We start from the raw sequence: 12,385 nt of genomic DNA, 5'->3' as shown, positions 1-12,385 counted from the left end.
AAGATTTCAACAGCGACAGGCCGGAGAAGGACCTGTGGCGTTCTCGGACGAGGAACCTTTCGTTTCCTATTGGTGGCCGTGGGGCCCTGCCGCGTGACGTCGAGAACGGTGGAGAAGTGGGCCTTGACGCTGAATAATGCAAGGACAAAGACAACCACCGTGGGGCCATCCGAACAGGGTTGAAGGAAACGACATGGGGAGAACTGCTTGCTTTCTTTAACCCGTTTGGAGTTGGACTTGAGAACGATAGCTGGGGTTTACTCCCATCTGGATGCTATCGCTTACTACAAAGGACGAGAAATCCTCTAATTTGTAACACGTCCCTTTTGAATTTTCAACTGTCAGATTTGATCTCTCTAAATTTTAGCAGAGACATACATACATGTCCGCAATTACAAGTTTAATACCAACACATATCTACTCCATCGATGGTGGATACATGACGTTCAGATTCAGGCCCCGCCAATAACACACTTTCCGTGGTGAGAATCTTTTAATTTTTAGTAAATAGATGTTAAGCAACTCATTGTAAGTAACTGGTCGGAGGATATCATCTGATGCCCTACAACCTATTTTGGTGAATTTGAAGAGGTTGTTGTTTATGTTGGAATCATCTGAAGCTGCTTATATTTTTAGAGAAGCAAATAGTGCTCTTTTGTACTTGGTTGCTAATATTTCTGTTCACGCTAAGATTGTATAATAATACCTAACAATGCCATGTTGGACAAAGTATAAGCTGCAGAATAATAAATAAATAAAATTTTTACCGCCTCCGTCCTTGTTGTTCAAGCACGAAGTTATCACATCAGTAAAAAAAGAGAAGAGAAGAGATCCCACGAGGAAGAGAGAAGATCCGGATCATCTAACTTATGCAGGACTTGAGTTCCTTAGGTGATGGCAAGCTTATTTATACTGCTAGATTAGGAACCCATATTCTTATCCATAAGATTTATCTCTAATAATTTTCATCCATCACGAAAATTACTTGATAAAATAATTTTTTATTTAATTAAATTTAAATTATTATTTTAAATAAAATTTATTTTGATATAGGATAAATTGATCAAGTGGGCCACATCAGTCTCCTAATGCAAGGAGACGTGCTAAACATGCCAATCTTAATTTGAAAGGAAGCAAGGAAACGAAAGTAAAAAAAGAAAAAAAGAATTAGGTGGGTGGAGGGAGGAGCAAGCGGGATGGCGGCGCGTGGGGCCGTCGGCTGGCGTGTCGTTGCTCGATCGGGCGGCAGCGTGGTTGGCCCGCCAGCCAAAATTGGGGCCCACCGTCACGTGAAGGCTTGAGGGACGTATCCCACGCTGGGCGATTGCGATAGGCGGCATAAAATTTCCCTCATCTCGTCTCCTCCAATCATCTCCCATCTCCCACGTGAACACTCTGACCCCTCATCTCCTCGTGTTTCTCCTTTCCATTGCCCCACCGTACCCCCCTCCTATTTATATTCCTACTCCTGACTTGAGCTTTCACTCCTCATTTCTCTCCTAATCTTAGTAGCTATTGTTTGTTAAGTGATCACAGGTGGCTTAATCTGATCATGGCTGACTCTTCATCAGCTTCCTACATCCGAATGGTAATATGAGAAATGAAAACCTGAAAACCCTTTTTTTTTTTCTTCTGATCGCTAACTTTTTCTTGTTACTTCATTCATGGGATCTATATATGTGCCTTGATCATAGGTGCAACATCTGATAGAGAAGTGCCTTCTCTTCCACATGAACAAGGACGAGTGCGTGGAAGCCCTCTCCAAGCATGCTAACATTAATCCTGTCATCACGTCTACTGGTAACCTTTCTTCTACTACTACTCCTGCCTCCCCACTTCATCTTCATGCTGTATTTTAGAGCTTATTTAAAGGAAAACAAACACATAAGGTTTAGTACCTAGCTAACACAAAGGTTATTGTGGAGAAGGTTCTGTGTTCAACTTTTGTGTGCTGTGTTAGTATGGACGGAGCTGGAGAAGGAGAACAAGGAGTTCTTCGAGGCATACAGGCGGGAGAGGGAGGAGCGGGTGTTGGAGATGGAGACAATGCAAATGATCCAAAAGATGCTGGCTGAGACGGCTGCCATAGATCCTGACGACGAAGACTAACAGATCCATCCCTTCGTTCCATTGCCGTCATGATCAACCTCCAAAGTCTTCTGGAAAAAAAAAAAAGTCTATTAATTTATTGCACCTACTCGTGCTGAAGCTAGTGGCAGCACGTTGTAAATTCCACCCCAAGCCTAGGGTGGAAAAGCAGTTAAATAAGCTCCAAATTAAACTGTTCCAGTTTATGGAGAGGGAGCACCTGGGTGGGAATGTGCCGATCGGGACGGCCGGTTGCTAGTGTTCTTAATTTAATGTACAGGTGGCAGCACGGAACAAGTGGTCCATTATTACGTGTAATTTTTCTGGAATTTGCTGGTGTTTTGTCTCTTTGTGTCGACACGTGGTGGGCTCTGGTGCTCGTGTTAGATCGCGATCACCTTTCTTCCTCTCACTTTTTGTTTGCTTTGGATTGAGCTGGACGCGAACGGTGTCTTCTCTTTCCCTTGCTTGAGTTGATGAGGGGAGACTGTTTCTTTCTGTAAAACCATAAATAACAAAAAAAAAAAGATAGAAGTTGACGGAAGAGTCGTTTGGTGGTAGCTCAGCAATCCTTTTAACACGTGGAGATGCATGGAGAGGTGTTTGATGATGGATGAGATTTGAGAGAAGAAAATAAATATGTTAATTTTCTTAAGAAAGAAGAATTTTATGGATAATTTGTTCATTTATTTGGTAGACCAGCTAGTACTGTTAAGATTGATGGGAGATGGAATAAATAACGGTTTGAAGTGGTGGCAAATCATGATAACAAGGGGATTTTTTCTCTTAATTTGAGCCAGAGAATTGGCAAAACAAAAAAAAAAAATCAATCCATAACTTTCTGCAAATTAACCAACTAGAATGCAAAACATGTGGAGGTAAATTTGAAGAAAGGGTAGGGTTACCTTTGAAGCCGACTCTGATTGTATCTTTTGCACCAAAGAAAGATTCACCTTCACCTTTCTTAGTGCAAATCCATTATTGGATCATCAACTGATCACTTTGATATCTGTGCAGACAGATTAATGACAACACCGGAGTGCTTTGAGATCCGTGTGGTGGGGATCGATCGGTGGATTCTCTTGAAGGAAAGTGAATCATTCTTTTGCGCTGAAGATACAACCATAGTCCCATTGGAATTGAAGAAGGGAGAATGGAGAGTGCATTTATTTCATATTGTTTCATATAGCGCATGGAAATACATGAGGCAGACTATAGGCTGCAATATAATATACAAGATAGATTAGGGTATAAACTTAATTTCAACAAAGTAATTATTGTTTATGAATTATTTACAATAAGAACAAAAGCTAAAGTTGAGTGGATATGAGGTTCAACCATCACATATGGTTAGCTTCTTTCCAAATTTTTTCAACTCTTTGACTTTACCCAATGCTTATGCGAAATCTCGTCATGACAGTAGCCTATTAACGTTTTATTCAAACGTCTGAATGTATTATATTATTCTATGGAACTCATGCAGAGTTGCCCACATATAACACTAAATTCTTTGGTCTTATTTCAAGGCATTCGCCCTCCAACTAAGCAGAGCAATCAAACTTGTATGAGCTTTTTTTTTCCCCCTCTGGTAAACCAATTAGAAACTTTCATAGTGTATGGGACTTCCTTGCTCAAATTTTTGCGCTTATATCACATTATGTTTTACTTGCAAGACGTTGAGATGTTAATGATATAGGGCTGGCGATACTGATGCCTTTGTTCTCGAAGGCCATCCTTTTGGTCTCTATTTAATTGGTGTTCGATTTTGTCTCCCCACTGAACAGGCAAAAGACAAGTTTCTTGTTTCCAAATGATCTTTATGTTGCAATATTTCTTGGAACATAAGCTCTGTTTCAGGGTATGGATATTGGAGAGCGAGGTTGGAAAGAGCTGGGAGTTGTTTTATTTTTTACTTTTATTTTTTTTTCCAATAAGCAGAGTAGCGCTGAGAACGTGAGCTCAACAGATTGCTCCCAGATGCTATGGTCGTTATTTCTGGAATCTTTGCAAAAATTTTTACTAGATACTCCCTTTATTTAATATCCACATTGAGTGTCAGTTGATGACCAAAAAAATAATCAAGAGGTCCAAAAGGAGATATTATTTTTCTTTTTTAATAAATAGATATGTATTGGTAATAGATTACTGAAACAGGTTGTAGCTTTCTTCCACCGTTCCACGTACTCCTAATCTTTCAAATTGTAGTAAATAGATCGATGCATGGAGATATAGCACAGAGCTGAAAAGCAAGCTATTTGTGTTTTCCAACTATGTCGGTCCCTTCATAAAAGAAGAAAAAGGAAAAGTAATTGAAAATTAGAGAAATCGAAACAAAAGCTCGATTTCCACTCCTCTATCATATCATAAATTTTAGACAATACGCATTTCCAAAAATCTTTTCATATCCATTATTTGATTCCTAGTATAACCCTGATCTTTTCAAAATAATTTCTGTTATAACTAATATTTTTCCTTACTATTCCGATCCAAATAGAAACATTCAAAGCCCACAAAATCTACGGTCCAAAAGGAGAAAGTTGAGGCACAATACTTCTGATAATCCCCTATGTTAATTGTAACACTGATAGACATTTTTTCTATTCTGGTAAAATTTATCAATTCCTAGATTGATATTTTTAGTGAAGAAAATAAAAATCAATATCTAGTTACATCAATGTTATTAGATGTTCTCTTAGATATGAATCATGAACTTTCAATACTTTATCTCATTATTCTACAGCAATCCATATTTAAAATAAGTTTTTTATTAATTTTATATATTATCAATATGACCATAAAATTTTGCAGCAGTTAAACAATGATAAAATATTAATAACACAAATGGAAGATAAAGTAAATATATTTTTCTAAGAACAAAAATTGTAGTTCCATTATTAACAATTTACTCATTTGGTTTGTTGATCAAAATATGTCTTGAAACAACATTTCTAAATTTTCTCATTCCACAAGTGAAATTTGTCATTTTCAATAATTCATTTTGTCAATCTAAAATAGATCTTAAAAGATATTTATATTTTCTAATTATATAAAGAGATTTTATTCATTCTTAATAATCATGCTCTCTGAAAGGGAAAAAAATCCTGGTCCCGCCCCTAATTATATTTGTGTTTGTTCCTCAAACATTGAATACACCTAATGCTTGTGCCACTAAAACATCCATTGCAACCAATGTGACATGATCATGTCCCTTAGTCGAACCTTAATAGGTTTCAGCACACTAATCAAAGATTGACCAATTAAATGATAATGTTGCCCATGGTGGAGTTGGATGCAAATAGGCTCATGTTTTAATCAAGGCCGAACCTTTAGGTCAGACATTAGATAGCGAAATCAGTTACATATCTGATAAACTTGGCATAGATCATGGACAGCCACGGTTAATTCAAAGGATCTTCTTGCTTATTCACATTGAAGGAAAAAGGGCGTTCACAGACGAAGGCTTCCCCCCATTTTCAAAAATAAATGATTAAAAAATTAAATAAATAAAAGCAAAAAATAATGCCACAAAAAATCACAGACGAAGGCTTCCCCCCGGACATGGCTTGCAGCTCTGAAAAATTGAAACCTTTTTATCCAAATCCTTGACAGCCTCAAGTAACATATTTTAGAGTAAATGGACTTATGCTGACATCTGCTCTTCTATGACAGTCAGCTTTCTTATTTCTTCGTACATCATACTTTCTTATAACAAGCTACTGATGCTTGAACTCTGCAATCACAATAACGAGTTTATGGGGTGCATTTCAGCAGCCTTTTCCATCATTATTCCGGGCAAAAGTACCGAACAATATGAGAGTCTTGATATATCTACATCATGTCATATGCCATGCTAGTTTCAAAGGATGTTGCCAGTGTTGTAATTTCTGACCTATCACGTTAGGCAATTAGCCTTACATTACTACGTTCTTTTTTACCTTGTTTATCTTGAGAGACTTGCAGCTACCTATTCATGGACTGATAGATGGGTGGAACAGATATTTGTTTGTTTATTTGTCCTCTGGCATCGACTTATGGTTGAAACTAATTATATAGATATCAAAAGTGACGAATAATTCCCAACGATTGAATGCAATCGTTTTTCATCCAATCAAAACCACTAAATGCAGGTATGGAATATTTCTGGCAGCATCTTCATTATGAGACGCATAGAGTCATGCTTGATGTCGTTGGCAGTGTACTGCATAACAGAAGCCACAGGCAGCTGCAAGTCCAGGTCATGGTTGATAGCAGCCTAGTACCAGGCTTTTGACAACGAAGCTTATCAACGTCAAGATTATTCTGCCAGTAAACTGCAAGAATCACGCCAGAGGTCTTCGATACATACTATACAGGACCGTTCGCTGCAAACTTGTTCACACCTTTGGAAGGAAGCCTATAAGGAGCAAACTTATCATTCTAAATCAAACTTTTTTAAAAAAAAAAAGGATACACGCACTTCTAAAATAAAACAGTAAACTGTGCAAGGCACAGAGTCTAAACTAGCCTCGAAGAGCCCCATTAACCAAGCAAAGCAAACCACAGTAACAAATCTTGCAAGACAAAACTACCTCCTGCCGACTAACTATATTTCATACACATCATATAGAAAGACAGGTAAAACTTGAATCTGGACTTGTTAATCGGACGCATGGCATGCAAAAAGTTAACCTACCGATGCTCGAGCCGAGACTAGTCAATGAGGACCATAATCGCAATCTGTTTAACCACATTGCCATCTCGTAAAAGCAGCCAGATAATGAAATCATAAGCGATACAAAAACCAAGAGATTTATATCAGCACAAAGAATTTTGCTTGATCTAAACACCTAACTCTATTATCAATTTTTTTCATTAAAAAGGTCCAAGAATTCTACTAGTCCTACAAACAGAACTCAGCTATGCTATATAACAATTCGTTTTTACATCCTCTTCATAACTTGCATATTCACAAAACTGGGTTCCAGAATCAGAGGTAAACAAGAATCCCTCAGCACCAAGTTGCTTGTTCATGACACCTTAAGGACCTTTTTTAGATATATGAAGAATGGCACCACACGGCAACATTAAGTTGTTTCGTATTTAATTTTCATAGTAAGCCACTGAATGATAAGGGTTTTATATATCCAAATCATCATCTGGGTCCTCATCCGAATCGGGTCGCTCATCATCTGAATCACGAATATAATGTATTTCACCCTTATCATTATTGGACTGAGCGTCCATTTTATGAGAAAACGCAGAAGGCTGCATCAAATGGGGATCTTTCTGGCCCTCAGAAAGGGATCGCCGCCCATCATATATCTGTATAGCCTCACCATTTCCTGACATAATTCAACATGGTCAGTATATTTTGACAATTTGGAAAAAGTAAAAGGCAAATAACAAAATGCCTGCAACAATGTTGCCATATATCATAAATTTAATGCTTGTGCAGTGCTTCAGATGCTGTTCAGTTACATTTTTAAAGCTTATGCTTCTGCTCAACAAATCTGATATAATATCATAACATCACCAGAAGTTTGTGTCATAGCTACTAAGCAGTAGTAGTACCTATTTACCTTGTGCATGCCTAAAATTTAATTAAATTGTCATTAAGTTAGTGGCTACAACATGTCTGCATTAAAATCACTTCCTTTGCAACCCACCTTCAGAAGTCAAATCTTCGAGTATTCATAGCAATGGCCATCATTGAAAACTTTAGCGAGCATTATCTTTGTGCCTCCCTCACAACCCCACCCCCTCCCCCCCCCCCCCAAAAAAAAAAACAAAAAGAAAAAACACCCACAGGCACACAAAGACATACATATGTGTGTGTGTTTCTATATATACAAAACATCAAAATAAACTAAAAATGGGAAAATAACTTTATTATCTTTTAAGGTCATAATGAAAACAAACACACGAAACCTACATAATGTGAGGACAATTATAAATTAAAAGGGCCATTACCCAGTTATGGTCCGCAGTAATCCAGGGTCCTGAGAGGGCAGAATGCGAACAAATCTAACCTTTGGCATATTTTCAACAAAATGGCTGCCCTAGGACTAAAACCTGCACCATTGCGCCTGTCACCCTAAGCCTTTTACCATTGCAACAAGCAGTGCCCCCTAAACTATATCAACCAAGGAAAATGCTAATTTTCAATTTTGCAAAAGTCTAAACTCATACCTTGATGTTCAAATGGAAGGACAACGTTTGACCTGTCAGCTCGTTCCTTATCTGATAGCTGGAGATTGAATTGAACCTGTTGAAGAAGGGAGTTACATGTAACGTGTAATACAACCATGCACGTCTGCTTATGTACTGCTGCATCCTAAAAAGTGAGAATGATGGGAGCTTCTAGACTCCCAAAGTTAAGAATATACTGATGACTTCATGGCACTGACCCTTGGCAGGAGGTTTTGATCGACTATTGTCTTTACAGAAGATGCTGCTTCAAATCTAATCTCAGCTTGTTCCATATGTAGTTCTTCATACTGGAAAGCATAATCAGATTGCAATTTTAAAACCAATAACAACAATTGAATAAATACCAAAAAGGAGAGGAGAGATTGAATGAAGAAGGACAGAGCTTACAAGCAGTTTAACTCGTCCATTACGACGCTTCAGACGCACATGAAACTTTGCTTTACGAGAATTTTCTTCAAGCCAAAGCAAGCTTCCTGAAGTTTTTTGCCCATCACTAGATTGCATCATTGGTTCTAAACTGGCAACCATAGTGGAAATATATTCAAGAGCTGCAGAGGCCCTGGGTTCATGAAGGTCTGAGTGTATTAACCAAAAGATACATGAAATTCGATCTGCAAGTAGAGAAGGCAAATTAAAGTGGGTCGATTGTCTACATTCTCAAACATCCATCTCAACTTTATGTTTCTCTGGTAACTATGATTTGATTCCATGAACTGATAGAACGTGCATGTAACATTAGAAAACAATTTAGCAGCAACTAAATTTTAACAGATAATTTAAATATCATAATCACAGTTAAATGATGATTAAGTGTTGTTCCATCAACACCAGGCTATATTGAAGTCTAGTATTGTCCATAAGTCATTCAATTGAAACAGAAGCACCAGAAAAAGAAATGTGCAGCTCTAGTTTAGAAGAATTAGCAAGTTAACTGAATGGCCAGATGAGTGATGAACAGGATGCTAACATTAACTCGATATCTCTCCCTATCTTAATTTTCTTCAAAGAAAAGAATGTCAAAATAGAATTTAGAAGAACAAGCATACCATTGCTGCGAAGGTTATTAAGTAAGCCTGCAACAGATGGTAATGAAACATGCCTCAGCATATTACTAACCTGAAAAGTGTAGAAAAATCAGATTTCAATAATATGGGTAGTGAAATAAAAAAAAGTCAATTAAAACCATGTTTGAAGACTGACTCTATCCTGAATAAAAATGGAAACAGAATAAGTAGTTAAAGGCAGCATCAAGAAAGAATCAAATATATAAAAGAATTTTGAGTGCATGATACATGAAACTAAGACAAAAAACAGTACAATGCCCCATAACTTGTAGAACATGTGAACGTCAAGCAACCACCTAGGCAACAATATTGATGATACAAGGTTAGCATACATGTGGTTTGGTGATTGCTGCTGGTGATGTTGATGGTACACAAATCCCCATGCAGTTCATTTTAGATCAGATCCAAATTTCTGGAGCTTGATATGGAAATCCTTTAAATACAATTATCAGATCACGCTAGATCGAAACCCTCTCGGAATGGTTTGGTCTGATCAGTATGATCAGAGCACTTAGAAAAGCTCTTAAACAAACTGATCCTAAAGGCCTCCAAGGACAGGTTGCAAAGTAACTCTGACAAAAGAAAGCCATCCAAAATCTCAATCATCGCATAATGTGAATGCAACTCACGCCAATTAACGCATTTTGCAGAGTAAGAAAGAACAAGTCAATGATTTAATGGCAAGTATCAAGATTGAAATGTAGTGTATAGATGCATTTTCCCAGCATGCCCTTACAAAATTTGAGCTTTATGGCTGCATTATTTTTATTTTTAATTCTCACGTACAGAACATATTACTCTGGGAAATAATGGGCATACCAAGTCAATGGCGACAGCAAACCGAACCTTGCCTTCCCCAATAAACCCTGAGACCGCACAAACATGGCGTGAGAGCTCATGAACTCCAATGGAACCAGCCAAGAAGAGAACATGAGGAAGTAGCCGGCTACTTTTCCAGTAATCGAAAAAAAAAAGAGAGAGAGAACCTATTCACACAGCATACCATTTCCAAGATCAAGAATCGAAGACGACAACTTATTGACATCCCTCACATTCTTGAAAACAGTAGCAGAGTCCTTCAAAATGGACTTCTCCGCACTCGCTGAGTCCACAAGCCGGTCCTTCCACCCGAGTGGATCCGAAAAGCAATCCAAGATCCGAAACCTAACATGCACGAGAGCAGAGTTCCAAATCAGAACCAAACGAGTAACTAGCAACAACCGGACAAGCTAAATGAAGCATTCCATATCCCAAATTTCTTACGATTTATCGACCGGAGAGGCATCTAATCCTTTTCTCTTGAACAAATCCAAGTAGAAAGACGGGCTCCGATTAAACGCAACGAGAACCAGACCGCTGCGTTGGGTAGTTCATCATAACTCAGTTAAGTCTCGAGAAATTAAACAGGGGTTTCATTTGAAGATAACCTGGCTTGAGATCTTCCAGCGGAGATGTGGGAAACGAGGGTAGAGAGGAAGTGATCGAAGACGTGGGAACCGAGAGGGCTTTGGAGGGAGTCTTTGATGGTGAGGGCTGGGGCCTGCTCTCCCTCGAGAGATCCGTCCCTCAGGGACCTGCAGATGGTTTCCGCCATCGGAAATCCTAGCGAGAGAGAGGAGGAGGAGGAGGGGACTAAACCCTAGTTGTCTCGACCGGGCTCAGCAGTTTTTTATTTTCTTTTTTAATTTGAGTACAAAAAGAGAAAAAGAGCGAGCGGTGACTAGGGCGGACTCATTTCTTGCTCGAAAGAGCAGCGACCGGGTGACTTTGGATAATCGGCTGGTCCAAAAATATATAGACGGTGGTGTTACCTCCTGCTTCGAGCATGATCGTCTAAGCTGAATATATATATATATATATATATATATATATAAAGGCTAATAGAATTATGGACTAGATGGCTTCGTATGTGGCCAATTACTTTAGAGATGCCTTATAGATCGAGCAGAGGGAGCTGCTGTACTGTATTTTTGATTTTTTTTAGATGTATAAGTGCTAGAATTATATGAATCATTCATTTTAGAAAGGAAAAAAAAAAACCACCGACCTAACCCTAACCCTGTCCCCAAGTGAAGTTCAGTTTAGCTGGATTTCTTTGAAATTTGATAGGGTCTACACTCGCCTGATCCACACGCGAAGTTGAGCATTGAGCTGGATTTCTGTCAAATTTAATGGAAGCTAGAGTCCATACAAAGCCTTGATCCAATTTCCTAACTGGGCCCTGTTGAGAAGAAACAAACAGAGCGGACCCAAAATAGGCCATTTCTGAGATTAGACCTGGAACGAAAAGGAACTCGTGGCATTTCACTACCGATCTGCTATGATTCTTCTTCCCATCTGGAGAAAACCGCTGAGAAGAATTTGAATCTAGCATTCAACGAATTGCATGGAGGTAACGTTCTGTTATATCAAGAAGGCATCATTCATCTATGCACCTAAAAATCAAAATAGGCTTTGTAGCCTTCAGAAACCCATGTATAGATTTCCCACTTAAGGATGCCAACAAAGATGGATATCCGAATATTTTACCCCCCTCCAGAAGACGATTTTAACTGAAATTAAATAAAAATAGTTTTAGTAATAATTTTAAAAATTAAAAATTATTCGATTTTGGTTTCGGTGAACTCGAACCCAACCCAAAATCAAATATACCCAATACTTTTTAGTAACCTCTTTATTTAGAATAAGTCCTAACTCCCTATCCTATCTAATTTAAATTGTTAATGGATAAATAACTAAATGGACAAATCTTAGAGACAAGAGAATTTTTTCCTTCACTTCACTTCTTCTTCGTGATTATTTTTTTCCTTCACTTCACTTCTTCTTCGTGATTATCATATTTGCCGAACTTGTTTTATTTGATGTAGTTGAACTTATTTTTAACTTAAATTATTATATTTGTTAAATGATTGTATTCTTATCTTTAATTAATAATTTTATTTATTAATTGAGTTAGTATAAATTATATGAAAATCATAGATGATATTTTAATTTTGATATCTATATACAAAAATTTTGAAATAAAAAAAAAGTTGAATAATTTT

The 12,385-nt window shown here is 37.8% G+C and overlaps 2 protein-coding genes across 3 annotated transcripts; one reads left to right on the top strand and one right to left on the bottom strand.

Annotated features, from left to right (window-relative positions):
- Positions 1-1,455: 1,455 nt before the first annotated feature.
- Positions 1,456-2,417, top strand: LOC103705925. Its single transcript, XM_008789832.4, has 3 exons — positions 1,456-1,588; positions 1,695-1,800; positions 1,961-2,417. Exons 1-3 carry the CDS (start codon positions 1,553-1,555, stop codon positions 2,107-2,109), a joined length of 291 nt encoding a protein of 96 aa, XP_008788054.1. The 5' UTR covers positions 1,456-1,552; the 3' UTR covers positions 2,110-2,417.
- A 4,443-nt stretch (positions 2,418-6,860) lies between these two features.
- LOC103705924 (elongator complex protein 5) lies at positions 6,861-11,072 on the bottom strand. 2 transcript variants are annotated; one of them, XM_008789831.4, is made up of 10 exons: positions 10,769-11,072; positions 10,605-10,697; positions 10,345-10,505; positions 10,161-10,207; positions 9,324-9,393; positions 8,665-8,888; positions 8,475-8,564; positions 8,257-8,332; positions 8,038-8,139; positions 7,181-7,409 (listed from the first exon to the last, which is right to left on the bottom strand). In XM_008789831.4, the coding sequence occupies exons 1-9, from the start codon at positions 10,933-10,935 to the stop codon at positions 8,042-8,044; spliced, it is 1,026 nt and encodes a 341-aa protein (XP_008788053.2). In that variant the 5' UTR covers positions 10,936-11,072; the 3' UTR covers positions 7,181-7,409; positions 8,038-8,041. The 2 variants fall into 2 exon arrangements, with proteins under 2 accessions (XP_008788052.1, XP_008788053.2); XM_008789830.4 differs by lacking the exon at positions 8,038-8,139 and having other exon boundaries at positions 6,861-7,409; positions 10,769-11,062.
- Between the last annotated feature and the right edge of the window lie 1,313 nt (positions 11,073-12,385).

Source organism: Phoenix dactylifera, chromosome 3 (genome assembly GCF_009389715.1).
Source record: "Phoenix dactylifera cultivar Barhee BC4 chromosome 3, palm_55x_up_171113_PBpolish2nd_filt_p, whole genome shotgun sequence".
In the NCBI taxonomy this organism is placed as follows: Eukaryota; Viridiplantae; Streptophyta; class Magnoliopsida; order Arecales; family Arecaceae; genus Phoenix; species Phoenix dactylifera.
This window is presented reverse-complemented; position numbering and strand designations above follow the sequence as displayed.